The 27,080-nt window shown below is 37.6% G+C and overlaps 1 protein-coding gene across 4 annotated transcripts in view; it reads right to left on the bottom strand.

Moving 5' to 3' along the window:
• Positions 1–6,003: 6,003 nt before the first annotated feature.
• Positions 6,004–27,080, bottom strand: part of FAT1 (FAT atypical cadherin 1) — a 102,631-nt gene continuing 81,554 nt past the window's right edge. For 2 of the 4 annotated variants that reach the window (XM_014309734.2, XM_031062790.1), the window contains exons 15-29: positions 26,402–26,616; positions 25,861–25,998; positions 25,419–25,562; positions 22,853–23,050; positions 18,019–18,820; positions 16,943–17,074; positions 16,672–16,835; positions 15,666–16,128; positions 15,017–15,170; positions 14,675–14,785; positions 13,829–14,460; positions 13,473–13,610; positions 11,359–11,418; positions 8,620–8,655; positions 6,004–7,721 (exon numbers count right to left, since the gene is read on the bottom strand). In XM_014309734.2, coding sequence (XP_014165209.1) covers positions 7,093–7,721; positions 8,620–8,655; positions 11,359–11,418; positions 13,473–13,610; positions 13,829–14,460; positions 14,675–14,785; positions 15,017–15,170; positions 15,666–16,128; positions 16,672–16,835; positions 16,943–17,074; positions 18,019–18,820; positions 22,853–23,050; positions 25,419–25,562; positions 25,861–25,998; positions 26,402–26,616 — 4,016 coding nt within the window. In that variant the 3' untranslated portion in view covers positions 6,004–7,092. The remainder of the gene's footprint in view (positions 7,722–8,619; positions 8,656–11,358; positions 11,419–13,472; positions 13,611–13,828; positions 14,461–14,674; positions 14,786–15,016; positions 15,171–15,665; positions 16,129–16,671; positions 16,836–16,942; positions 17,075–18,018; positions 18,821–22,852; positions 23,051–25,418; positions 25,563–25,860; positions 25,999–26,401; positions 26,617–27,080) is intronic. The other 2 variants (XM_031062831.1, XM_031062877.1) reach the window with 2 other exon arrangements.

Below are 27,080 nucleotides of genomic sequence, written 5' to 3'. Positions count from 1 at the left end.
TGAGAGGTGACTCAGTAATATCTGAATTCAGATACAGCTGGACCTGAATGTCTACCCCTTAATACAAGACCTTTTCTCCACTTGTTTCAACCAGGAGTGTGAATACCACTGCCTTCTGGAGATACAAATCCAGCCCTCCTTCCTGTGTGCTTGTGCTATGGGGCAAAGTGGCTGTAGGCTGTTTAGCAGGGCTTTGGCAACCAAAGTTATTAACCTCAACTAGAGCTGAAGAAATGGAAGAGTAATGTGCTGCTGTCCCTGTGGGACTGAGGAGGCTTAATTTTGAGTCTGCCTCACTTCCTCATAGTGTTAAAATATTGATTGTAGGATTTTTAGGGTGGCTAATAGAAAATTCTAGTAGCAATAGTGATGCATATGGATTCTAGTAGCCCTTTTAAAAAGGAAAATATTTTCCTTTTAGGAAGGCTATTGAGGACAGCTTAGAAAGGTTTGCTGTCTCCCAAGCAAGACTGGACTTTAACTTGAGGAACACAGCTTTACATCTAGCTCTTGGAAAAGCTTCCACACTGAGGAAGAATTAGCCTACACTGAATTAGAGGAAGCCTTGAGGCTATGAATTTAAATGTCTAAAATACTTAAGACATGGTCTACTAAAAGATTTTGAAACCTTTCTTAGGATATACTTCCTTGGACTTAAAGCAAAACCTCTCTCTTCCTCAGCTGCTGTTTGCTTTTAGTAGCTATCTTCCTCTGATTTTCAAAGTTCCTCACATTTTTGCTTCTATGCATACCTGACTCTGAGCTGGTAAGTTCCTGTTGTTATGTGTGTTTGCATGGTTTTGGCGGTTTCTTTTTCTGTAGTTACTTTTGTTTCCTTGGGACATCAGGTGCATCTTTTGTCTTTTTGTTGCCCAGGTTAGATGGCTTTCTGGCTTCCTCAGCCTCCTCCAGGTCTTGAGGTGAGCAATCAGTGAAAGATGTGGATTTAAGAACTGAAAGCGTCTAGTCCAACTCAGCCAAAGTGAACTTTGTTCTTACACTTTCTAGGTGTTTCTGAACAGCTAGACTAAGTTTTTGGAGGTAAGTTCTGTGAAATTTTATGCAAGTTGAACAATGTTTGGCTTTAAACCAAAAAAAGCTCAATGCATACAATTGGGCTCCAGTTGTCAGGCTAATTGTATTTTTAGCCTTTTTCTCTTGAAGTACTGAGGGACTTGAGGTATTTTTTTCCCCAGTGAAAGTCAAAGCAGAAGTTTCTGTTACCTAAATGGCCATCATGAGGTATTACTTGTTTAAACAGGAGGCCCTTAATCTTTTATGCTATAAATTACTGTTGGTGCTTCAAGTTCTCTAGAAAAAGATGAAAATGCAAAATAATGTTTTTGATGCAGCAGCATAATCTTTCCCTGTGTATTTCTTCAAAGTTAAATTCAAGCTCTGAAAGCAATTCATCTTGCTTAGCATGTTTTCCAATTGGGACCCTGGGGATTAAGGATAGAATGACTCATTCCCATAATTGGGCTTCTCAGTGCTTTTTCCTCACACTGAAGGTTTCAATTCAAAGCATGTAAGAATATGAGAAGCTGAGAAATGACCATCTGCAGCAAAAAGTCTAGAAAGGCATATGGCTCAGCTTTGATGATGCTAAATGAGAGTGTTTGCTCTTGTTCTAAGGTCATGTTCCTACTGATAGCCTTGACTCCTGGGTGACTGCTTCTAGTACCTAACTTTTTTGTGTGTGAAGTTTTAGATGTGTGTTACCAGGTTTAGCAATGGATGTTGGGCATTGGTAATTAATAAGCTTTTGATTATTGGCAAGTTTCCTTCTTACATTAGGGGAAATAATTGTAATTATCTTTCTCTTAAATCTTTGTAAGGTCAAAGCAAAGATCACATTTTCCTGCTTTGCAACTTCACTGGATATTGCACTATAATTCTCTGATTTTTATTCAACCCTAGTGCAGCTGTGGAAGAATGAGTAATGCTGCCAGAATTTATGTCTGCTTCAGCATGCTTGGTTTAATGGGGACTTCCCCTATTTAGTATTTTTACGAAGGCTTGTGTGGGCTTGAAAGCCATTTAATGCTAAATATTGGCAAGAGCTATGAAAAGAAACTGAGGCACCCAGCTCTTGGTTGTCTGACATGTGTGGAGTGTGTGCAGAGCTCTCAGTGAAACGTATGACTCCCTGTGTGGAGCCTGCAGGTACCTTGGTGTGGACGTTCACAGCTGATGTGTGCAGAGCTGTGATCCAGACAGTGCTTGTGAATCATAGAATGATAGAATATCTTGGGTTGGAAGACACCTAAAAGATAATCCAGTTATAAGCCCTTGCCATGGGCTGGGACATTTTCTACTAGACCAGATTGGTCAGAGAACATCCAGTCTGGCTTTGAACACATCCAGACACGGGGCCTTCTCTGGGCAACCCCTTCCAGTCTGTTATCATCCTCACAGTAGGAAAAAAAAATTGTTTTCTAATAATTCATCTAAGCCTGCTCTCTTTCAGTTTTAAGCCATTCCCTCTTGTCCTGTCACTACAGGCTCTTGTAAATAGTCTCTCTCCATCTTTCTTGTAGGCCTCTTTCAGGTACTGGAAGGCCGCAATTAGGTCACCCCAAAGCCTTCTCTTTTAATGTAGACAGAAAGATTTTGTGGGGGACCCTGTCAAAGGCTTTACAGAAGTCCAGATAAATGACAGCTGTAGCTCTTGCCTTGTCCATTGATACAGTCAGTCCAGCACAAAAGGATGAAGAAAAGGCTGAGTTACCCAAGAGTTTTTTGCCTCAGTCTTCAATGGAAACCTGTTTTCTTACACCTCTCAAGAAGATGGACAGCAGGATGGAGACTGGAGGAGCAAAGCCCCTCCAACTGTAAGTAAAGATCAAGTTCATGACCTTATGAGGAACCTGAATGTATTTAAGTCTGTAGGACCAAATGAGGTATATCCCAGAGTCATGAGGGAATTGGCTGATGTAGTTGCCAAGGCTCTCTCCATGACATTTAAAAAGCCATGGCAGCCAGGTGAAGTCCCAGGTGACTAGAAAAAGGGAAACAGCAGTGCCCATCTTTAGAAAGGATAGAAAGAAGGACCAACCTGTCAGCCCCACATCTGTGTCTGGGAAAGTCATCCTAGACTTTCATCATCCTAGAAGCTGTGCTAAAGGCTCAGGGAGGTGATTCAAGGCAATCAGCATGGCTTCTCCAGGGGCAAAGATGAGTCAGGAGTCATGCGAGGCACTTTGTGAACATATTCAGCAATGGTCTGTCTGCAGACAGGTGTCAGTCATGACCCCTTCACACAACACAGACTAATTCCTGCAGCTCTCTTCCTTCAAGGGCTTTACAGGTAGATTCAAGGTGGAAATAGAGCATTTCTTCTTACCCCCGTACTCAAAAACGGAGCTTGCAGTTAGAGACAGATTTCATATCTTCTTTGGCTTGAGTAGACTCAGATTTGTGGGATCCACCAAGGGGTGGATTCATCCATTGGGCAGTGCGAGGACTCTCCTGTGGTTTCTTGGGGCAGTACATGTTTCATGGAGGTCATGGGTAGAACAGGGAACAGTGGAAAAAACATCTGAGTAAATATCCTTGGGAAAGGGGCCCAAATCTGGTGCTCTGGTCATGTTCCTTCTACTAAGCATATATGTCTGCATTCTGGAGTTCTCAGACCAGGTCTGTCAAATATTGAATAAAAGAAGTTTCATAGGGTTGTCTGTTGTTGTTTCTGCCTCAATTACTCTTAATCAGGTAGAATTGCAGTTTGTTCTCAGCTTCAAGACTAAGTGACATTTCATTTGCTCAAAATGTAGAATGGACAAAGCAGCAATGAGCTTGACTCAAATCTGCTCAATAAAACTTTAAGTTCTACTAGCTCCTAAGTATTTTAAAATAGGAAAAAAATACTTCCATGGGGGACTTAAGTACAGTTCAGCAAAGGGCTAGTAAGATGATGAAGAGACTGGAGCTGCTTTCATATGAGAGGCTGAAAAAACTGAGGCTGATCAATCTGGGGAAAAAAGAAGGCTCAGTGGGGAACTTGATGATGTTTATAAATACCTGATGTGAAGCTGTAAAGACAGAGAGAGGCTCTTCTCAGTGGTACCCTTTGGAATGGGCACAAATTGAAGCACATGAAACTACATCTCAAACCTCTTGCTGTGACAACATGAGGACAGATAAACACTGGTATAGTGAATGTGTGACTTCACTGAAATTCCTGACTTTAAAATGTTTGGCTTGTAAAGTAAATCACATGGCCAATGTTTTTGAATGTGCTGGACTACTGTTGAGTCAAATAACAAAGCTCTGCTGTATCAGTTTTAATTGGGTTTAAAATGTCACCAGCTTCATCTGGTGTATTGCTGTAGCTCTGTGTGGGAAAATAGGTTTGATTGCACTTACTGGGCCTGAATTAGGCGGTAAGAGCTCCTCACAAAGGGAGCATTTGTCCAACATGTCCTTGCTTTACACACCAACAGCAAAGCTGTTGAAAGCTGTGGAGTTGAAAATGCCTGCTATTTCCATAAGTGAGCCTTATGATGCAGCCTTGTTTTCTGCTGTGAAGTATAACCTTGGTGTTGTGTGTTGCCTAGCAGCACTATTCTTGTGAAAAGGTAAAAAAATACATATATGTACATATATGTATATATATTCTGATACTTTCAACAAAGCATTCTCTTACACTGACATGGAATTTCATTGTAGAATAATGTGACATTGTTCCTTTTCAGTTTGGATGTTCTGTGTTAGCCTTCAGTTCACAGTACTACAAATAAAAGTATATTTAAGTGTTGATATTCCTGCTCTTCACAGGTCTCAATTTTAAAAATCTGTCTTCAAGCCCTTCTGTAAATGAGTAACTTCATAAAATGTATTTGTAGGGTAGGTTTTCATCTTTTCTGGGAATCCTTATCAACTGAGAAATGATACAAATTTGTGCAGCATCTTCCTCTTGCTGTCACCTAAGAGTCATTCCTACCAAGTAGCACATATTAAGAAATCTTGAGCAAAACTTCCAGTAAGTTTAACCTTCCTCACTCAAGATGGGCCTTAAGCAGTGATGTGAACTACTACAGTGTGTGACACCCTCTCCTTACACTTGTGTAAGACTCTTCTAAAACTATTAATTAAGAAAATTCTAACAGTCTGACGTACAAAAGGCTCTTAGTTATCAGGGTGAATATTGCAGTGCACAGCCAGAATGTGGGTTTAAAATTACTTTTTTAGTCTTTTTACATAAGTAATGGGATTCTTAACCTGTATATAGGCAAGTTAACACAGGAATGTCAGTGCCTGGCTGTGTCCTGTAATCCACCCAATTTCCACTATACAGCTGCCAAGCTGGGAGTTGCTCCATTTTGTATATAAATAGCACTCCAAATACAGTACCCTGTACCCCTAGATGGTAGAAGGCTGAGGCTTAGCTCTCATGATGGGAGAGAATCTAATATTGTATATTTCTAGGCTACAGAACTTTATGACAGTAGGAACGAAATGGAGGTGGAGCTGAAAGGATTCCAGGCTATATTAAAAATTCACTAATGTGCCAAGAAATCTGTTCTGAACTTAAAAAGCATCCCTCAAGCAAGATGTAGAAGACAGTTACATTATTCCTTTAGTTTACCATCAGGCCAAATATATGCTAGAGAACTCTGTTAAAGGCTTTGTTTTTTTCTAGTCAGAAAAGCAGCTGGATAATACACAGGAAAACTGTATTCCACCTTTACTTCTTCAAGGTAGAATTCTAGTGTGAACTTAATGTAAGAAACTGCAACTGAAATATAATTGCAGGAAACCACCAACTATTTAGCACAAAGTCAGACAATGGCACAGCCATTTCAGCATGCAGGTGCACAAGCAAGGGGTAACTAGTTATGGAAGTAAGTATTCAGGTGATAAAGGAGGGGCAAAACTGCTTTAAAAGGTCTTGGGGATTTTCTTTTGTATATCTTTTTGTGACTTGAGAAAAAATATTCAGCAACTTACATAGCTGATATTATATGTTTAAAGAAAAATGCAAACTACCGAGAAGGCTGCTGCAGTTTGATACCCATCAATCTTTATTCAGACTGGCCCGATTACTTTTAAAAACACCATTAAGCAGACACACACTGCCATCTTGTGAGCATCTCTAACACAGCTGCAGGCTCATTTCAGAGGAGAGGAAAAGGAGTTGCTTGGAGCAAGTAACTTAATACAGTACAAAACATATACAGACTTAAAAAATGCTGCACTGAATGCTTTGTCAATGGTATAGTATATAATAGAGATACACAGAGCAAAGCTAAAGTATTTTATTAATAATTTATTGTCAGTAAGAAAGACTGGCTAATGGTAATTTTCAGTAAAAACCTTTACAAGACCATTGGATCACAAATATACAGACACTATAAAAACTGTGTCATGGTGGTTTTGGTTCTAAACTGGTATGCAGAGGGTCCCCAACACACTTTCCAAGAAGGGAAAAAAATGTTTACAGTTCTAAAATACAGCAACCCATTTAAGACATTTCCATATAGCTGACCCAGAAAAATATCAGACCTAATGTATGTACAATTGAAATTGTGTGAATATGTTGAATGTTTTACAATGAAATGTCAAACCTTAGTTTTCAGGAGAATACATACAGTGATGCCCTGATTATAATAAGTCAGGGTGCTCATTTTTAATGGCACACTAACACCACTAGTTTCAGTGGAAAACAAATTCACGAAATATCTACAAAATCTAGTTAAAACTATTAAAATCAAAACTGTACATAAAATTTACAAAAAATAGGAGAAAATTAATTGCATTAGAACTATATAAATATATGCATCATGCTAACATGGAGAAGTGGTATGTGATTTTTTTTAACATAGAAAATGTAAGTACATAAAGGATGTTCAGAAATGGCACAGCCAATGGAAATCTTAGAACTTTCCAAATACAGTAGGTCAGGAAATGGAAAGAGGTTCATTTAATGAAATGAATTGCATGATCCAACGCTGCCATGCCAGTTTAGCTCACTGAAACAAAAGCATTCACTGTGGTTGGGAAAAAAAAAAAGAAAAAATAAAAAAGCTCTTGAAAATTGTTCTAGATTTGATAAAGTTTGTTAGAGTCCAGGCACTTTTGTTGAGTGTGTCAGACTTCTGTATGCTGCTGGGAATCAAGCGGAGGAATTTTCACATCTTCAAAGTGAGCATCGTCTCCACTCTCATAGTCACTCATCATGACTTCAGACTCCATTTCACAGCATGCCGACACATCCGAGCAGGAGGCTGTGGAAGCGTACACAGACATGGACATGTTGTCTACAGGAGGTGCTTCAAAGTCTGGATTGAACCCCAGCGAGTATGGAGCGTACGGTTCTCTGCAGCTGCTGCCGCCGCCGCCACCAGGGCTGGTCTGAGGTTCTGACATGTCTGCAGGGTAGTGATGGGGAAGGTACTGATTAAGGTTAAATCTCTGCCTGCTCCTTGTAGAAGAACCCAAGCTACCTACGGCTGGCATGTCTCTGGGTGGCTGTATTGACTCAAACTGGTCGCTGTATTCAGGTGGTAACGGTGGAAGCTCATCGGGTGCAGGGAAATCATCAGGTGGAGGTGGAAAATCACTTTCTATGTCATAACCACCAGGGTAATAGTCTGTATCAATGGCATTTGGATCAGTGTAGAGGGGAGCCGACTCCTCCACCACTTCGTAATTTGGATACTCTTGGATACCTGGCAACTGAACACTTGGCATCCAATCTGATGTATCCCAGTGATAACCTGAAAAGTTAATTAAAGAAAAAAATAGTATTATTGTCTTGTATTTGAGTCAGTCTGAACTGAGAAATCAACACGTGTATTAAGACAACGCAATCACTGTGATTAGGACACCACTTGTTAATCAGCAGTTGCCCTGGTTGCACAAAGACATTCAACACAACTTTACTTTATGCCATGCATGAGACAGTGCATCATTCACAACTTGAACTTTTACATTTTCCCAGACATCACACCTAACATGGGAAGAGCTGTAGTTACCTATGGAATGTGCTGTCACAATACATAGTTGTTCAGTGGATAGCAAAGAATCAACACCCTACCTGGTGCAGCTAAATACTTAATTGTTGCTGATTAATTAGTTAGGGTGATAACAATGGCCTATTTTTCTTAAGAATATAGTTAGCATATATAACCCATTATTTTCTTAGATAAAAGAAGCAATTTCTATTTGGTAAAGTATTTCAGACCATTTAAAGTGACTCTGCTGCTCAAGCACATTATAAAGTTAGTTTCCCAAAATGCTGTTAGCTCTACAGGAACATCTCTGATAAAAATCTTTTGTTATTAGTAAAGACATTTCACATTCAACTACAAGAACAAACCAGGAAAATCAAGCTTAATCATGCAAAAATGACTGGACATGATCCTCTCTTGCAAACTCCCTTTGAATAAGTTTGTATTTGCTGGAAACTAGATATAAACCTAAACTAACTAAAAACCAATAATTTCTCTCATCCAAGCACCAATAAAAAAATACAACGTTGTAATATAGTGCAAATCTAGTAAAAAGAAATCACTGCAGACAAATGCACAGCAAGCAACTGATAGTAAGTCTGTGTTAAAACCAAATATTAACAGAAATTTTGGTGAACATCAATGAACTGCATGCAGAAGTCACCTCTTGAATTGCTGAGGTCAGGAACAGCAAAAGATTCTTTAGGTGGCAGAATAAGAATAAAAAGGAGAAAACATCTGTAGTTAGGAATCAAATAGTAGAACCAATATGAAGACAAACAATGACTACTCACTATGACATTCACACTGTTTTTTTTCCAGTTTAATTAGCAATACTGAAGTGTTTTGTTTTTTTTTTAATTTTCTCCTGGGCTCCTTATTTGTTAAGACTTAAACTGTAGGACAGCTATTGAATTCATGTACAGCCCATCTGCAGTCTGGAGTTTACTGAAATCCTTGTATCAGTATATACAGGACTTCTGCTACACAGGGTAGTAGGACTTGATCTGATTTTTTTCTTTCTTTGTATCTACCCTTGTGTTTTGATACAGGGATCCATCTATTGGTGCTTACACTTTGAAGTATCTCTTGAGAATCAAGGTACCTCTTCCTTTAGTATCTGGCTTCCATACATAAGCACTAGGAAACCTGCCTCCCTTTGTACAGCAATTCCAACAACTCATGCTCAGCAGAGAACTGCCCTGACAAATATTAAAACTTTCTCTCTTCAGGAATCTATATTCCCTATTAAAGTCTCTAAGGATGGTGATGCCTATCCTAATGGCAAAATCTTCTAAGAATTCATACTTTCATCTTTTGGAAGACTGAAGGGACAGAGGAACTTCAGAGAGAAGTTCCTATTTTCTTAAGCTTGCCTAGCCCAGACAAGAAAAATACTGTTCAGACTAATGGAGACGTCAGTCTGAGCTCTGAGACTCTTAAAACATCTCTGGCCTCAACTCCAGGAGAAGGTTCTGATCATTACTCCACTTAGAAGTCAACATTCTTTATTTTTCCTGGGAAATTGTGTGCAAAACTAAAGCCAATAGGCATTATGATTTAGAGTACTTTCACTAAGGTATGGAGAGATCTTGATTTTCCTCTTCTTCTCAGGCAAAGACCCTTTAATGCAAATGGCAGAAACACCAACTAGAACTGGATGTGCCCATCTTTATGTGACAATCTGCTAGATTGGAGCTGTATTTTCTCTTGCACTCAGCATTGCTGATTTGCATCAAGCTACAGCCTGAGGAGCAGTGCAGAGAATAGAGGCCTAAAACTGTCCTACAATGAGATTAGCTACAGTTCATGCTTCCAGGATGCCTGTTGGACAGAAACACTGGGGACACTAAGGTAAGGACCATCTGTCCCAGAACATGACCTTGCGGCAGGCTTGAGTAAGGATCTCTGCTGCTTGAACTGACACCCTCCCTGAGGGTGCTCAAAAGCAGAACTCCTTACCTAAGATGTTTTGAAAGAAGAAATGCTTAATAAGAGCAGAAACTCTCAAATGTTAAGAAGCAGCTGGAGTAGGACATATTTAATCTCTCTACAATTGCAATGCACACAATGTTTGTATTTATCTTATGGTGATACTAAAACATCAGGCAATATTTTTATCTTTGACTTGAGAACTATATCTATAATTTTCAGATTCTACCAATTAAAATCTTAGAGAAAATCTGAGTCAGTTATTAAATATTTCCCCTGGTACATCTGGCCTCTTTTAGTCTTGTAATTCTCCCATTCCCAAGTACTGTGCATTGCAATTTTTTTGCACAGAGGACTACTGTCTATAGGTACACATTAACGAAATACTCTCAAGTAATTGGAAGTCCTTGTATTTGTCTACTTTCTGTGTGTCTGTGTGAATTAAGAGTGTACTTCAGATAACAAACCAAAGTGAAACTTCAGCTACTCTAATTGATTTATGTTCTTACAATGGCTTCATTTTAAGTAGGACTTAGTAAAAACATTATGTTTCCTAGTCTGTATTTAGAAATAGGAAGCATAGGTTGGATGCTATTTCAGAAGAAACCTCTGCAAACTCATGGTCATGGAGTGAATCATTTGCCTTTTACTGGAACTGAAAGTAGTATTTAGTAAATTAAAACAACAGTTAGCATTTGTATAGACTCGCTGGCACTTTTATTATTCCTATTATTTTGTAAAGAGTTTGTGTTTCCCAGAGTGGTTAGTTCTTAAATGTTAACAGAAATAAAATAACATACCATTGAAAATGCCTACCTTGCCTCCTTCTAACTTCCAAATACATACTACACACACATATATGTGTATGTACATATACCCAATTGCACATTTAGGTACTGCTGTAAGGCTGCATAGTAACAAGCAACCTAAACTGAGGAGGATGTATATGGCTACATACCTCAGCTGCAGACAAAACTATTTTTTTCTACTTAAGAGACAGATTGATCTGAAGACCAAGGAAGTGAGTACTGATACCAGACCATTTTGATTCTGCTCAGCTGAACAAGGTGTCAACAGGTGTGGGTGGGAGAAGAAAAGGAAGCAGAGGCTGCTGCTGTTTCATCTACAGTACTGCATGTATTTGCCTTTGATGTTGTCTCAATTCTGCTGGCAGCTTTAGTATGAATATTTTCAGAAGAGAGTAAGCACCCAGATCTTTTTATGCCAATCCCCTTTTCCCCAAGAAAACACACTTTGAAACCTGTTCACAAGGCATCTACAGCCTATTCAAGAAAACATTAACAGATCTACAAGATAAATATATTTTTTGCTATAACTTATCAGAAAGTCTAAGTGAATAATATTTTATAACTCACATCTGGCTAGGACTACATTACTAGAAGACAATGTAAGACAACAAACGTGCATTACGCTGCCAAAGCAGTAAATAAATATGAAAACATGTATATACCTTCTTTTTCCACCGAGTCAACAACAGCATTGACAAGGTGTATTACAGTCACTACGGAAGCTTGTAAAAGGTATAAAAGGAGCAAATTAAAACAAACCTATAGTTAGTATCACTTTAAACAGCAGACAAATACACATAAAAACCCCCATCAACACCGTGAAATTGCAGTTCATTACTGTTTTATAGAGCAACATTATTAGTGTACATGCACATTCACTCTCAAGCTAGAGAGTAGTTGCATGTAACACATAAAACATATATCTAAAGCTCAATTTTATTATTGCTAAACATACAAAAGTACTTGTAATACTCATGAAGTACATTTTGCATGAGCACAAGGCTGCTTAACTTGTGTTAGAACTTCTGAAATGTTGCCTAAATATACTCATTTGCACCATACTTTATCTACATAGCAATAAACTAGACTTTTCTCAAGGCTTGTGTTGAGTGAATTAAGGATTATTGCATTAGACTTCTCCTTTAAAGATGTAAACTATGTTGCCTCCCTACCAATGAAAGATATAGGAAAGAAATTTTCCCTGAAATGAGCTAAAAGGATAGAATACGAAAAATACCTACTGAAAATTTCTGTTACTGACCTACTTAAGTTTTGTATAAAATAGAGGTTCCACAGTAGGAATACCAAATTCAGGCTGTTACATACTTATTTTAAAAAAAACAAACTTGGATGTATTTTTTATGTCTTCAATTTCCCTCAAGATAGTTTTGAAATGGAGAAGGATTTATTCTTATAGGGTAAAAATGAAGTAAGCACATGCAACTCTTTTGCACAGCTCAGGGATTAAATATCAAGCTATTAAATTCTGAATCTACCAAAATGGAAGGAAGGAACAGTATCTATGATGCTACAGCTATTTCTCTTAAAATGATGTATTAATGAGTAATCAATTCATGACAGGAAATGGGAGAAAGAATACACTAGACATAAGACAGTGAGGAGGGGAGAACAACATGTACAACACGACACTTAAAACCACAGGAAAAAAAGTTGCAAGTTGGCATCAGGTCTACTGATAAAACGATGAGGACTGCAAGCATACCATTTTACTTTCACCAATCATTAAACCAGATAGTTTTTTTTCATGCTGTTAATAACAAATAACTCTACTTCATTAAGAAGCAGAATGTTCTTTATTCCTAAGCTAAAGGAATTTCAAGTTCCTTTTTACCAGGCAGAGACAAAAGTAGAATGTGGAATAAAGAGTCAAAGAACACCTTAACTTAGCAAATTAATTATGAGAGAACTGTGGCTTTGTCCAATCAGTATGACATGTTTCTGAATACACAGATGCATTCATATCAACTATAAAAGCATCTGTCATCACAATGGAAAAGACATCCAATTAATAATAATCAAACCCACAAGTATGTATGCTGATTATATTCTGATGGACTTGAGGCGAGATCAAAATATTTATAGTTTTATATTGGCTTTTTTCAATGTATGAAATGTTTTTATAAATTCATTTCAATCATGGTGAAAGCCAAATATACTGCTCTATTATAACAAAACTCCTTTTTGTGAAGTTTCCTTCATTACTAAAGTAATCAAACTTACAAGCAGTCCCTTAAACTCTGCTCTCACTCAGAACTGATCTGATCCATATGGGAGCTGAGGTCGCAGCAAGAAAAAGAGAAGGAAACAAGTGAAACTGTAACACCAGAAAGCTTTTTACTGAGAGCTGAACAGCAAAGTGAAAGTTATATTTGTGCAGAGGTCATTTTTTAAATTCACTGTGTTCTTGCATAAGATGATAACTAAGGATAACCTAGAAGAGTTTACCAAATTCTAATATGTTTTAAACACAAGGCTCTGAGCAACTTGAGCTGCATTTTCACTGTAATATTCTAACAGTAGAATGATTATAACTTTAAGGTAAAGTAATTAACAGTTGGCATAGAGATAGGTAAAATATTTTTTTTTTAATTAACAGATTTGGGCATTAACATAAGTAAATACAAATATATATTAAATAAGCTACTATTTAATATATATTCAATATATGTAAATCCTATTGTTACTAAGAGATACAGATGCAAAGACAGAACAAATGAACATCAGCCGCGGTACAGAATGATTGCATTTTACGTACCATTGTCATCACATGATTCAGACTGGAAGGAGCTGAGAGACTGGACCTCAGACATGCTTTCTCTTGCACTGTAAGGATGGGAGTTCTTTTCATCCAGAGGCTTCTTAGAAAGGCAGGGGTCAAGATCTACTACTTTAGCTGAAAGAAAAAGTTTCAAGTGAGACAATGAATAGATTCTAGATTAAAGAATCAATACTACTCAAAGTTGAGATCTGCGCATTTTTACAAAACTTAGTAGAGCATGAAGGCTGATCAGAGACAAAACCCCGTAAAGACATAATGTCTTTTGTACTCATATTAAAATTGTACCAGCATAACCATTTAACAGGAAAGTAAAAAATAAGAATGTCTCTTACTGTCATAGTCAAAATCCCAGCTGGGTTTCTGTATTGAATCACTGTCTGAAGGTGAGTTGGAGGGAGGTGGAGGTGGCAAGTTTGGTGCAACACTGCAAACAGCTACAGCTTTCCGGTGACCATGTACAGAATCTGGGTTAAAAGTACTAAACTCGGGGTGCTCAGGGATAGCAGACCCTTCAAAAGAATTCCTGTCAAGATTGTTCCTGGAGTCGCTTGGAATGCTTGGAGTGTATGAAATGGGACGAACAGGAACCTGTGGTGGAATGTCAGAATAGATGTTCTTATTCAATTTTGCATCAAAACACGGTCTTTGCAAGAAGGCTGTCGTAGCTCCCAGTTGCTTGTCTTCAGGCTCTGGCTGGTGCTTCTTCTTCCTACCAACCACTTTGCGGCAAACAACAAAAATCACAACTAACAAGAAGATTCCTGCGACGAAAACAATAATCCCAATCACTTCAGCTAAGCTAATGTTCCAAGATGTCGAAACATATTTATTGAGAACAATGTCTGTGCAGTGTTTGCCTCCAAATCCACGACTACAGTTGCAGTGATATGAACCATAAGTATTCTCACAAAGGGCACCATTGAGACACGGGTTTTCTACGCATTCATCGACATCAGTCAGGCACCTATCAGAAACAGAGCACAGCAGTGATGTTTAGTTTACATCAGTAGTCTTTGTTGTAATCTTGTTTTCAACAATTTTAGATCTATTTATTATAAGGTACTGCACACTAACATGCATTTTGCTGTTTTATCAACATCCCAGATTTCAACCAGTTTGACCTATTAATCTGTTAATTAATACTACTAAAATTCAATGTACGTTGTAAGACCACCTACCTTTCTCCACGAAAGCCTGCTTCACACTCACAAACAGGTCCATCCAAACTGTCAATACACTTGCCACTGTTTTTGCAAGGATTGTCTTTGCAATATGGACCCAGCTGGCATCTGCAAAGGCAAAACAAACAAAGCCATCTGAACATTACCTTACTGCAAGCGTTTTCATAATGTGGGATACAAAGCTGTAACACAGGGGCTGCTGTTAACTTCAGCCAGCTCCAGTATGTCTCAAATCTCAGTTTAAGGTAGGAAACACATAAAAAAAGAAACAGAAAAAGTGCTACATTTATATCCTGTTTTCCAAGGGATTCATTGATACAATGAACCATAGAAACATACCTTTGACCTGTATATTGTCCTCGGCACTGGCAGATAAAATCATCACTGACTGGGATGCAAGTCCCACCATAAAGGCAGGGGTTGGAAGCACATGGGTTGACACTTACATCGCAGTGAGTTCCCATAAACAAAGGTGCACACTTGCAGTAGTAACCTGAAATCAAATACAGTCTTTTTGAAAGGTGCACACGGCTTTACTGGATTTGAGATGAAATCCTCCCTGCCCACCTCCCTGCCACCAAGCTGTTACATGAGTGAAAGGATGGGAAAAAATAGAAACGTTTTTAATTGAAAGGTGAGGTAAAGTCTAACAGTAAGAGTTTTCTTAAACATTTTTCTCACAAAACACAAGTTGTCCCAATGATTTCAGAATCTTTAAAGAAAAGCTCAAAAGTAGGCTGTCAAGAGGATGGACCTTAGATGTTAGCACTGAAGATTAAATCCCCGCTTTGCCAGATGGACATTGTCTACCTCATACCCCAAGCAGTCGAATCTAGAAGGCACACACAGCCTTCCTACCTATTCAACTATTGACCTTCTACAACTCTGGGAAACCAAGAATTATGGATGAAGCTGTTTTGTCCCTCAAAGCAGAGAAGTTGAAAAGCAATTTTGAAAGCTAAAAGCAGAAGAATAAAGAGCAGCTTACCTCCATTTGACAGTGCATTGCAGACGCCTCCATTCTGACAGGGGCTGCTTGAACAGCCATCTGTGGCAGTCAGTAAGCACCCAGGAGTGACATCTACAGATTCCTCCATGTGTGCATAATTTCGTGGCTTGCTGTTTAGGGGCAGCTCTTGTCCATTTAATACAATGGAATCCATACAGCCTCTGAAACCATTGCTAACCTGAGGACTTCTACCATGTCTTGTACCTTGCTGACGAATATGACCACCAAAAAACACGTGATTGTCTAGGTTTAGTGTCCTAAGTGTACCAGGAGCAGTACCGGATGCAGTATGCACCCTGTCCAGAACAAGTCGTGCATAGTTTCCATCCACCTCAAGAGATAAGGAATGCCACTGGCCATCATTTATCTGAGTGCTCTGAACAGAGACAATCCCGGGTCCACTGCCACAATCAAATTTATATTGCAGTCTTCCATGATGGATCTACAGAGGAAAGCCACAACATCAATAAATGGTCCGCACACTTAAAGAGTATAAAATATTGATGCCTATAAAAGTTTATGTTTGCTGGAGAGACAGGATGATGATGGTGTTCATAAAAAGCAGTTTAATAACACTGTTTTCCAGTCATGGTAGCTGTGATTTATTCTATATGGTTCTTTTAATTGAAATGTACACTTTGTACATTTTGTTCCTCTAGTAAAGTAATCACAGATCATAATCAAAATATTACAATACTTCAATATCTTTCATCTTGTGCTTTTCCTGTATGGACTTCAGTATTATAACCAAATAAATTTAAAGTTGTTCAAAGTATATGATTCAGGAAGCTTTGTTTGTTTACACATGTAAAAATTTCTGTACAAGTTTGTCACCTGGATGTGTAATAGACCCTACCTTTAAAGTAATTTTCAGTTATAACCATTCTACATAGGTGTTATGACTCAATCTTTTAATCTGACACAAAAAGAGTAAGAAGATGGTAGGAAGAAAGGAGGAGATATGCACTAGGAGATTTTAATGTACCTCTAAGATACTGTAGTCTGTTCCTCGAGCATACATAACAACTGCATGAGCAGAGTAAGTTCTAAGTCTCATTGTCAGCTTCATTTCCTCTTTGTTCTCATTTTCCATGAGACGATATTTCACATAGCTGCTCCCAGTAAATGTCACAGCAGAGCCAGCTGATGCTTAGGAATACAGAAAAGCATAAAAAGTATTAGCACAGGACTGGAATAAAATTTATATTTGGAAAGTAATATAATATGCACAGAGTTTTTTAAAGTTAATTCCTTACCAGGACATTGTCCAGCTTTGCTGTCTTGGCAAACACAGGTGTATTTTCCTTCCTTTGGATCTCCTAAACATTCAGTACCTTCAGGACATGGGTTTCCTTCACACACACTGTTCACCAGGGGGCATTTCCCTTCTGTAAAACCAAATCCATTATTTCTTTTCTGTTGATGGTGATAGTATTTTGTGAAAAGGGACTCTTACGTATAGTAGCTGAAAGTGCCCCAAATGATATTCCTGACTATCAGAAAAGGAAGTGAATAACAGTTACAGGGCATGACTGGCACAGACTAGACAAATAGAATATAGAGTGGCTGATGCTTATCCTTATCTTGATTACTCAGCTCAATTGGTAAAATTGGGAAACTGGTGCTGTGGTTTAAGGCTTACCATTAGAATCATTCACCACAAAAATTCAACATGTAGATATTAAACACAGACAGAGTAGGTTGGGGAGAGCAGAGAAAAGTATGTCTGTATGTGAGACAGAAAAGGAACAGGCTTTAAATATTTACTTCATATGTGCAAGTTCACCCAGCAAGGTTAAGTCCTGATTTTAAAAAGCAATGTTTTTTTACTCAGAGATAAAGATTAATCTTCTGTCAGAAATCTTTATACTTACATATATTTTAATGAATATTTATTTCCCACATTACCCTCTCATTCCCAAACAAGTCTGGAAACTGTGTGGGCTACTCCTCTAAGCAGAAACAACAAAGTATTCATGTACTCTGCAGGAACTTACTTTTGTGCACACAAGACTGAAAATGGCCATCAAAATAGCATAGGCAACAACAACAAAAAATTAACTTCTTTCATAAAATGGAAAATGAAGGTGTAGCTATAAAAAAAAACAAATACTCACTTCCATAAATTTGTATTATGTAAACTCTTGAAATGAGATAATGAGATAAGAAAGAATTACTCTTTACTACAAATAAAATTAGGCAAATACTGTAGAGAGAGTTACAGAACATTCCTGATCTTGTTTTGTAATATAAATTTCCATCTGTGGATTACTGCTTTTTAAAACCAGAGCAATCTTTTCAAGGATAGAATTTCCCTTACTGTGTTTCTTACCTTTACAAAGACAAACTGCTGTTCTGTGATGACGGGGAGTGACGAAGCTCAGCCTGGCTGTGCTGTGGGTTGACATGATGTTCTCATCCACTGTTACTTTTTCTTCACAAAATTTCAAAGGACAATCTAGGCCTGCACAGAGCTTATGAAACACATCAATTATCCGGACACCTAAAATCTCCTCTAGGTCAGGCACAGAAGAGTTTATCTTGTGGAGCAAAATTCTCATTGGGTGGTGAGAGCTACCAGACTTTTCAATATTCAGGAGGACATCCAGATTAGAAGGAGGATCAGAAGGTTGCAAACTAACAATCTGGATGTCATTTCTCCTCACGCCCAAGATGTTTCTCAATGCTCTCTGGAAATTGCGCCAGTAATCACCGATGAATTCTTCAGGGGACAGGTTTGCAAAGCGTATTGCGATACTGTGATTTAATACCTCTTGTGTGATTTGTCTGATGTGTACAGTAATATCAGCTGCAGTTGTAAATTTTCCATCTGTAACAGTGACATTTAGGAGGTACTGTCCTACATCTAACCTTTTGTGTGCTATTAGTTTGCCACCAGTACTGGAAACAGAGAACAGGGATTCCATTTTGGGGTCCAGACTGTATGTCAAGGTATCATAAACATCTTGATCAGTTGCGTGAATTTTTCCAATGACACCACCTGAATATTCTTCCCCAAAGGCTGTGATAAAGATTTCCAGAGGCAGTATTGCTGGAGAATAAATACTTTCCTCAATAACTCTAATATCAATGTAAGTCAAAGATGACAACGGTGGTTTTCCATTATCTGACACCTAAAGGAAAGATGAGGACAGATTTACATTTTTGCTTTATCTCAAATTCTACTGCAGATATTTATCCTGTATATAGTTGAGCTGTATTTTTGTACCCATAAAAACCCCATCAAAAAGTCCTATAGGAAGATGCTTTACATAAATTCTGTAACACAATTCCTAACATAAAAGTTAACACTGAAAATTTAAAAAGCTTATATAAGCAGACACACACAAACATGTTTTCATTTCTCCCAAGATTAAAAGCCTACAGTGCTCTTATTACCTGAAAATGCCAGGAAGCTATTAACACTGGTAGCAAATACAGAGGAAATGCACAGTAGCTGATTTCAGACAGCAGATGGTGCTTGAAGCTTTTTAATATCAAGCACAGAAACACTTTACAAACTTGAAATGAGTCATGCACTAGAAATGTACAACATGCTTCACTACAATTAGGAGGTAATCTGGAAGACAAAGTAAATGTACTGTGCCAAATGGAACTTCAAAAGGAAAAAAATGCATGCAGAAAGTTAATTATGTTGCCTTTCATGATTTTTGGTCACAGGGAGGAAAACAAGAGGTGGGTACCTGTAGTACTATTTGCTTCAGACAGTTAATCAACTGTCTTTAACTGTATCAGCCTAATTCAATTTTAAAGCCTTTTTGAACACCCTATTCTCCACCCCTTTTGGACAAAGACATATACTCTTGGTGTACTAGGACAGTAAAAAAAGAAGAGTGGAAAAGTGAGTTAAGAGCATTCCCTCGGGTTCACTTTTTTCTTTCTATTTCTCACCTCTTATTTCCCATCTACTTTTTCCAGAACTCTCTCTCAGTTACTGAAAGTGACACTGAAGAAATTAGTTAAAGAAGAATTGGAGACGTGAAGGTACAGAGGGGAAATACAGGGCTCAGAAAGTAGAAGATATTCTGCATTGTTTAAAAGATTTTGCAATAATTTTACAGAGTACACTTTGAAGATCTATGTGGAGAGGCTGCTTTTGATTTTTTTATACAAATTTAAGCAAAAGAGGAGTAACTCCAGGCACAAGATTATCTGTGGATGGGCACATAAATGTGGCATTTTTAAAAGGTAATGTGTGTCTCCTAGAACTATATGTCTTCATCTGTTTCTGTTAACTCCAAAAGACAGGCATGGCTAGAAACTTGTCCTCCAGTTACCCAAATAAATAATAAGAGCTTTAGCTCAAGTTGGCAAAGTTTTGTTTTGCCTAGATCTCTGCCTGGAAACAAGACAAGGCAGGCAGTTTAGCTACAGAAGAAATGCCAAGGGAAACCTGAAAAGGCTCAAAAAAAACCAGACAAGCAAAATTATAACAAATGGACAGCAGGTAGGAAAGAAGAGCCCCAGGAGAAATGGTTTTTCAATAGTGCAGATATTTTAAAATGTGCTGTGGTTTTAAACTGAAGACTTCAGTGTGTGGCACAAAGGACTGCATGACTCATAGCTGAAGATTTCGCACACTAATGCTGTGAGACATTTGTTAATAGAGAATCTATTTCCTTTGGAGAGAGCACAAGCAAATACGACTGGCATGCCCATATACGGTGATCATTGGGGAACAAAATCCTTATTTCTATTAAAATGACAAAAGTAAAGTCTTTTGGAGGTAGTGAGTGAGTAGAGCGCATATGGGGAAAGTTTGTGTAGCTTTAGTGGGGTTTTCTTTAGTTATGAGTTTTTTCAAATGAAAGTATGCCTGTAAATTAAAAACATCACTACCTCAGCAATCCATTCAAAAAGCAACTAAAGTGAAAGCTGTCAATACTGAAAAGCGCATCAGTAAAGGTCAACTAAAAACTGAAAATGGGTTTCAAGAGATCATACACAGCCATTAACTTGTGATTTGCAAGATCAAAATGTAGAAATTAAACATAATGTAAAGTTGAGAAAATGCCTTCCTACAGACTTTAAAAAATATTATTTTAAAGGAACAGAGGAAAAATATTTTTCCTCAACAGCCATGCCTATAATTTTGTGTGTATCATTGGAACTGGAGTCTTGTGTTAGGGAAATTGCTAGCTTTAGTCTTGGATGCCTTCATACCTGTGGATTGTAAGATAATAGCAAATAATAGTAGTATGTCTATTGAAAAAAGCTAGCAAAGTGTAAAATGGCAAATGGCAATTAAAAGACAGTGATATATTTCAAGAATCCAGTCAAGAAGCTTGGAAATCAACTGATTAGACAGGTCCAAAACATTGACAAGAAGAGGCACATTAGTAAGGTCTGCTTTAATGATTTACAGTCTCTGAGAAGTCTTTGCTCTAAATGAGTACATTTGTTTCAAGACACTTGTTTAGCTACTGGATGCCAATGAAATAGCCCATATTCATTTCCTAATAAAAAAGCACTTTTCAGCTACTGTGCTAAAGACAAAATAGCTGAAGTTCTGACAGGCTGTTTACAAGCAGACTAGAGACCAAGTGGCTTAGAAATAAAAGAATTGCAAGATTCCACCCAGAGGAAGATGTTAGACAGGCATCTCACACCTAAAAAAAGCTAGGCACATCAGGAAGGGCCAAAGCTGCAGCTAAATCATGAAATGTGACAAAGTCAGTGTAATAGTCTATACAGAACAAATATAACTGCCTGTACATGCATTTATAAGAACACATTTAAAAAGCAAAATAAATAGAAATTAGTTACTGTTAGAGAAGATCTAAAGGAAAATATATGAATCTTGCACTACACTGAGTCCACATACAGGAAAAACACCCATAAACAAAAAGGTGGCTTTGGGGGAATTGGCATATCACTACTGAGGAAAAAATGGCTAACAGAGGAATGGTACACCTGCCCCCATTTTCATCCCAATTCTTAAACCCTAAACTAAACTACACTTAAATGAAACTATATTTGTCCTTATATTAATGGCTCCTGAATACTAACATTTCAGTGACTCAAACAGCAAATTACAATATCTGTGTGAATTTTTTCTTCTTTTCCCAAAGAAAATAGAGTTTGTGTAAATATGTCACAATTATCTCAATGTGGACGGAATTCGGCACACACTGTTATAAACAGTATTACTCGAAAATACTGCAACTGCATGTTTAGTCATAAATTATCTGCAATAGTATGCATAAGGACAATTTGGAGATTAAAAGAAATTCCTCATGTGAAAATGAAGGTAAGAATTTTTCTTAAAACCTCAATCTGGAAATGAAGAATTAAGGGCAACTACTTTTAGCCTACTAATTTTAAGTCCTCTGTTCCCAGCTGCTTAATTTATAACTGAATTTAAAAGGACTAGATAAGATTAAAACAATTGGTTTGAACTTTTCTCACACTAGGTTACAAAAAGTATTTGAAAGAACTTAGCTAGTTTAATGTAACCTTGGACATGGTGTGGTCTTTTTGTACAACAATGGCTAATGTAGCGAATATTACAGCACTTCAGGGTCATTTTTTGAGTTTTATACTGCAGCTTCCACTGCAGGATCCTAAGATCTCAAACTACTGCACTGTAAGTTTCAATGCTATGAAAAAATATCTACTATGAAAAAAGGTCCAAACTTAAAAAAATATGTTTTCAATTGCCATTGAAAAAAGAATTTGGCACTACAGGAAAATTTTCCATTACTGCTATGTTGTGCAATATCCCTGCTTTCATCATGTGAGTTTAGTCCAGCACACAGCTTCAAGGGTCAAAACGATAGCAGCAAGAGGAATTATGCAGGCAATAGAAAATGGCTCAAGGGACCTGTCCCCTGCTGGTTTTCCAGCATTCCAACATGAAGGCAAAGCGCTTATTAAGACCACTCACCCAGTTAACATTTCACTTACACCTTACTTCTAACTGTGAGTTTAACCGAACTTCCCATTGCATCTGTGTAAATTAGCATTTAAACCAACAGTTTTTTTCTTTGAAGACGCATGTCCCCATGGGACATGCCTCAAATGACTACTTGGCATGTCAGGATCTCCTAACAGAAAGACAAGTGGTGGAGTGAACACGAGTCAGAAAAGTTAATCAAATACTTACACTGCAAAACAGTAAGAGGAACATGACAGAAACATCCTACCTTGACATGAAGCAAATAGTGATCTCTCACTTTGCGATTCAGTGCAGCACTTGTGGTGAGAACTCCCTGCTGGGTAATCTGAAAAGTTCTCTCTTCGTTTCCAGTCAGGATGGTGAAGAGAAAAGGAGGGCCGTTGTGAGAGGAATCCCTGTCTGTCACCACTAGCTGCAGCACACTGAATCCAATAGGCTTATTTTCCTACAGATATATAATACACATTGGTTTTGTTATAATTGAGGATAGGGTCTGAAGCTGATTTCTTCCTTGCAACAGAAACCCCAAAAAATTACTGTCAAACCAGTTAATCAGTACAAGAGAAATCAGAATGACAATATTGCTTCAGGGAAACTACCACCCTCTGAGATTAAGACTCAAAAACTGTAAAAGGAGAAAGGCAGTTTTTTAAACTTGGTATTGTATTTTTAAAGGTAGCTTGACACTTTACATTTTCCACTTCTGGTCTGAATTAGTATTACTGTAGCCTAATTACTAAGTCATCAAAGATTTGAAATTTAGAGAAAACACCTGCTAAGAATAATCTACTGCCTTTGTTGGGAGGGCTAGAAAAATACATGCCTCCATCTGACCCCTTGTGCCCCTAATTAAGAGTTCTGCCTACAGCTGTGGCTGCTACAGGCACCATCCAGTTAAAATATGAAATCCAGGTTTTAAAATCTGCATCATAAAATCCCTTCAAGCTTGTATCATGTGGATGTCTGAGGTTTCACAGACACTTCACATATGTCGGCTTATCACATATGTTACACATACATATAACTTTATCTGACACTTGTGACACCTCTCCCAGAATACTTGTGCTCTGCTCTATCAGCCATATTTCTCTATATACATACTAATTTGAAAAGCAAGAAAAGTAGAAACATTATTTTGAAGTACAACAATAACAAAATGCTATCCCTTTCATAGATGTAAAAACTCCTGAATATAATACTCTGTTTCCAAGAGAGTAAGTCAATTTAGCTATCAGATACTGCAAAAAGCTGAAGCTTTTTCCCTTTCAGCAGAACAAAGATCATTGCTTTAAAATACAAATATTTACAGCTGGACATCCAAAGTAATTTGACTTTCCTAAAAGCTAAGCACATTTTCTACTCTGTCCAAACATATCCATCTCAAATACAAGAGGAAATGCACATCAGCATTCTTGGGCAACTCCTCCAGCTTTTTTCCCTGCTACCTTCAACTAGGGGAGGCCCATATGAATGAACTATAAGACAAGAGGGCTTCCTTTTTAATTGAGTAAGGGAAATAGTACAGACATTGGCTATGCAGTCTGAAGTTTAAGCGAGATATTAATTAACATTTATTTCAAGAAAGACTATAATAGGAGATACATTTGACAGCACACAAACATGAATCTGGAAACTGTTGGTTTGGGTTTGGTTTTTTATGTGGTGGGGTTTTTTTGAGTTCTTTTTTTTTGTGGGTTGTTTTGCTTTGTTTTTTGGGGTTGGTTTTTTTTTTTTTTTGGTTGGTTGGGTTTTTTTAAAAGCAAGATCCAGGATATCTATCATATTTGCATACTGGGTGCATATTGTATAAATTCACTTTGTCCTATTTTGGAGACCTGCCTTTACAAATGATGCACACTTGTCTCAAACACTAGTGGTATGTTAGGATGGCACAGTGCAACAGGTAACATTGTCTGATCCTCACAGATCTACTGCACCAGGCCACGAAACAGCAGAAGGACACAAGGGATTGAGCTCATTTACATTACTAGCCAACAAAGGCCTTAGTGCAATTCCTTTGTTGACTTCCATTTATTTCCTATTGGATTTAGGAAGACAAGAAGTATAGATGCTGACTCTGCTGTCTTTGCTTTAGCAGTTTTCTGAATCAGGCAAGTACATGCCAGACACTGGAGAATGTGGCCTACGGCTACCATCCTACAGTGTAAAATTAGTCAAAGGATTGGTATGCAGCCATATGAAATTCCACTCTTGTTCTAACTGCTGCTGATCCCAGAGGAAGCCAGTGGGAATTAGGGCTTAACCTCGTGCCATGGTGCAGAGCACTAGCTTCAAAGTAACAGGTACCTAAAGGATCTTTTTCTAAGTGGTAACTCTTAAGACTAAAAAGAAATAGTGAAATTATAATGTATTTTAACATCCCTGTATGATTCTAAGATTGTTCTATGCATAAAAGGAATTTATAATACATAGACATGTACACACACAAGGAATCAGAAGAAGAACCTAGAGAGGTTATGCAGTCTCCCTCACTTTAAATATTCAAGAGCATCCTGGAGTCAATCCTGTGCCCAGGACTGGACTCAATCATGTGCTTTAGGATGAGCCTGTTTTAGCAGGGAGGTTGGACCAGATGACTCACTGTGGTCCCTTCCAACCTCACCCACTCTGTGGCTCTTACAACTTGCAATGTAAGTTTCTACATAACGTGCTAACAGGAATTTTAAAACCCTCAACACTTATTTGATAAGCAGTCTCACTGGTGACCTTAAATAATTAAAAATACAGAAAAATTCAAGTCACAAATTGCAGTCCAATAACATTGATGTAACTACTTCAATAGTTGTATTTACCTGGATGATAACACTATAGTTTCCTTTTGAGAACACTGGAGGATTATCATTTACATCAGAAACATCAATGTTTACTGTAGTTGTGTTAAGCTTAGGTGGGCTTCCATTATCTGAAGCTTGAACTGTCAAGGTATATCCTGAAATCTAAAAAAATTAATAAAAAAAATTAAAAACATTTACTGAAGAGGAAAAAAGTAACAAACTCAGATTTTGTTTTATGGAAGAATTATTTTAGCAAAACCCCCAGTAAAGCTTTCCTTCATATCTTTAATCCTTTCTCTTCCTCCCAAAAGTACTGATATAAACAGATGCTTGCACTTTACTATAGCAATATTAATTTTGGAACATGAAACAGTAACTTAGAAATGAGTAAGGAAACAGTGGTCATCAACTATGCATAGGTAAATTAATCCCAGATGCCTTAAAATGACAAAAAACTCACCTTTTCTCTGTCTAGAAGCTTGGTCACTTTTATTTCACCCCGGGTAGGGTCAATTGTAAAAGGATTTCCTTGATTGCCATCTATAATTGTGTAGTGAATGCGGTTGTTGGAAGGTCCATCAGCATCATCTGCCATAACCTAAGGGACATTAGAGTCTCAGTTAAAACAGATTGAAAAAGACTCTAGCATCTCTCAGATAAACTCACCCTGAAGATGAGCTCTTTTGGTCTAAAAAATTTCATAGTTCACAAGAGAAATGCCATCTCAATACATTATACCAACATAATTTAACATCCTGAATTTCTTCTGAAAGTTAAGTCATGGTCTCATGAGGAGAACATAAACATATCACAAAACATTATCTACTTTCCCACAGGATCTGAAGTCCCTACTTCTGAAACTTTTTCAAAGTAAATTTTCAATTCACTCAGTGGCAAACATCTACTAATTGATGTTAACCTTCAAATCAATACTTATTCCTTCAAGAATGAAAGCATGTTCATCATGACAGAGTATTTCAAAGTGAGAAACCAATACGTACTGTTATAACCGATTGTTCAAGCATAGCATCTTCACTGATTACTGCAGTGTAAGTGTCTTGGCTAAACACTGGAGAATTGTCATTGATATCCGTGACATTAATATTCACTGTTACAACATCACTTAATGATGGTGTGCCTCCATCTGTGGCTTCCACTGTCAGGTAGTACTCATGAGAATTTTCATAATCCAAACTCTCAATGATAAAAATGGCTCCTAGAGAAGAAGAAGAAACAAATCCTCATACAAACTCTGCTACTGCTGTAGTATTATGTGTTGGAACTTTTTATTTTGACCTGACAAATATTCAGCTTTTTCAGGGCTTGGTTTGTCACTGTAAAGCTAGAGCTACCCAGTGAAATGATTATGTTTTACACATGTAAGTAAAGAGATGCAAAGTTCCTGCCATTACCACAAAAGATTCACAGTTTAAAACAACCAGGCTTACATTTGTAATGTGAGTTTTTAACTGACTAGTTAAGATAGTGCAGTCCCTAGCATACAAATTGATTTGCTGGATGAGTTTTTCTGGAACATTTTTACTCCTTTTAAATATATGAAGTTTATCTTCCATACCTTAGTACCAGCATATCCACTGAAAAAGCAGAATTGTAATTTCCACTATACTAGTACAATTAACTACCAAACTATTTAGCTAACTATCAGAAGTCAATTAGAAT

The sequence above is a fragment of the Geospiza fortis genome, unplaced genomic scaffold, assembly GCF_000277835.1.
Source record: "Geospiza fortis unplaced genomic scaffold, GeoFor_1.0 scaffold40, whole genome shotgun sequence".
NCBI classification, from domain to species: Eukaryota; Metazoa; Chordata; class Aves; order Passeriformes; family Thraupidae; genus Geospiza; species Geospiza fortis.
This window is presented reverse-complemented; position numbering and strand designations above follow the sequence as displayed.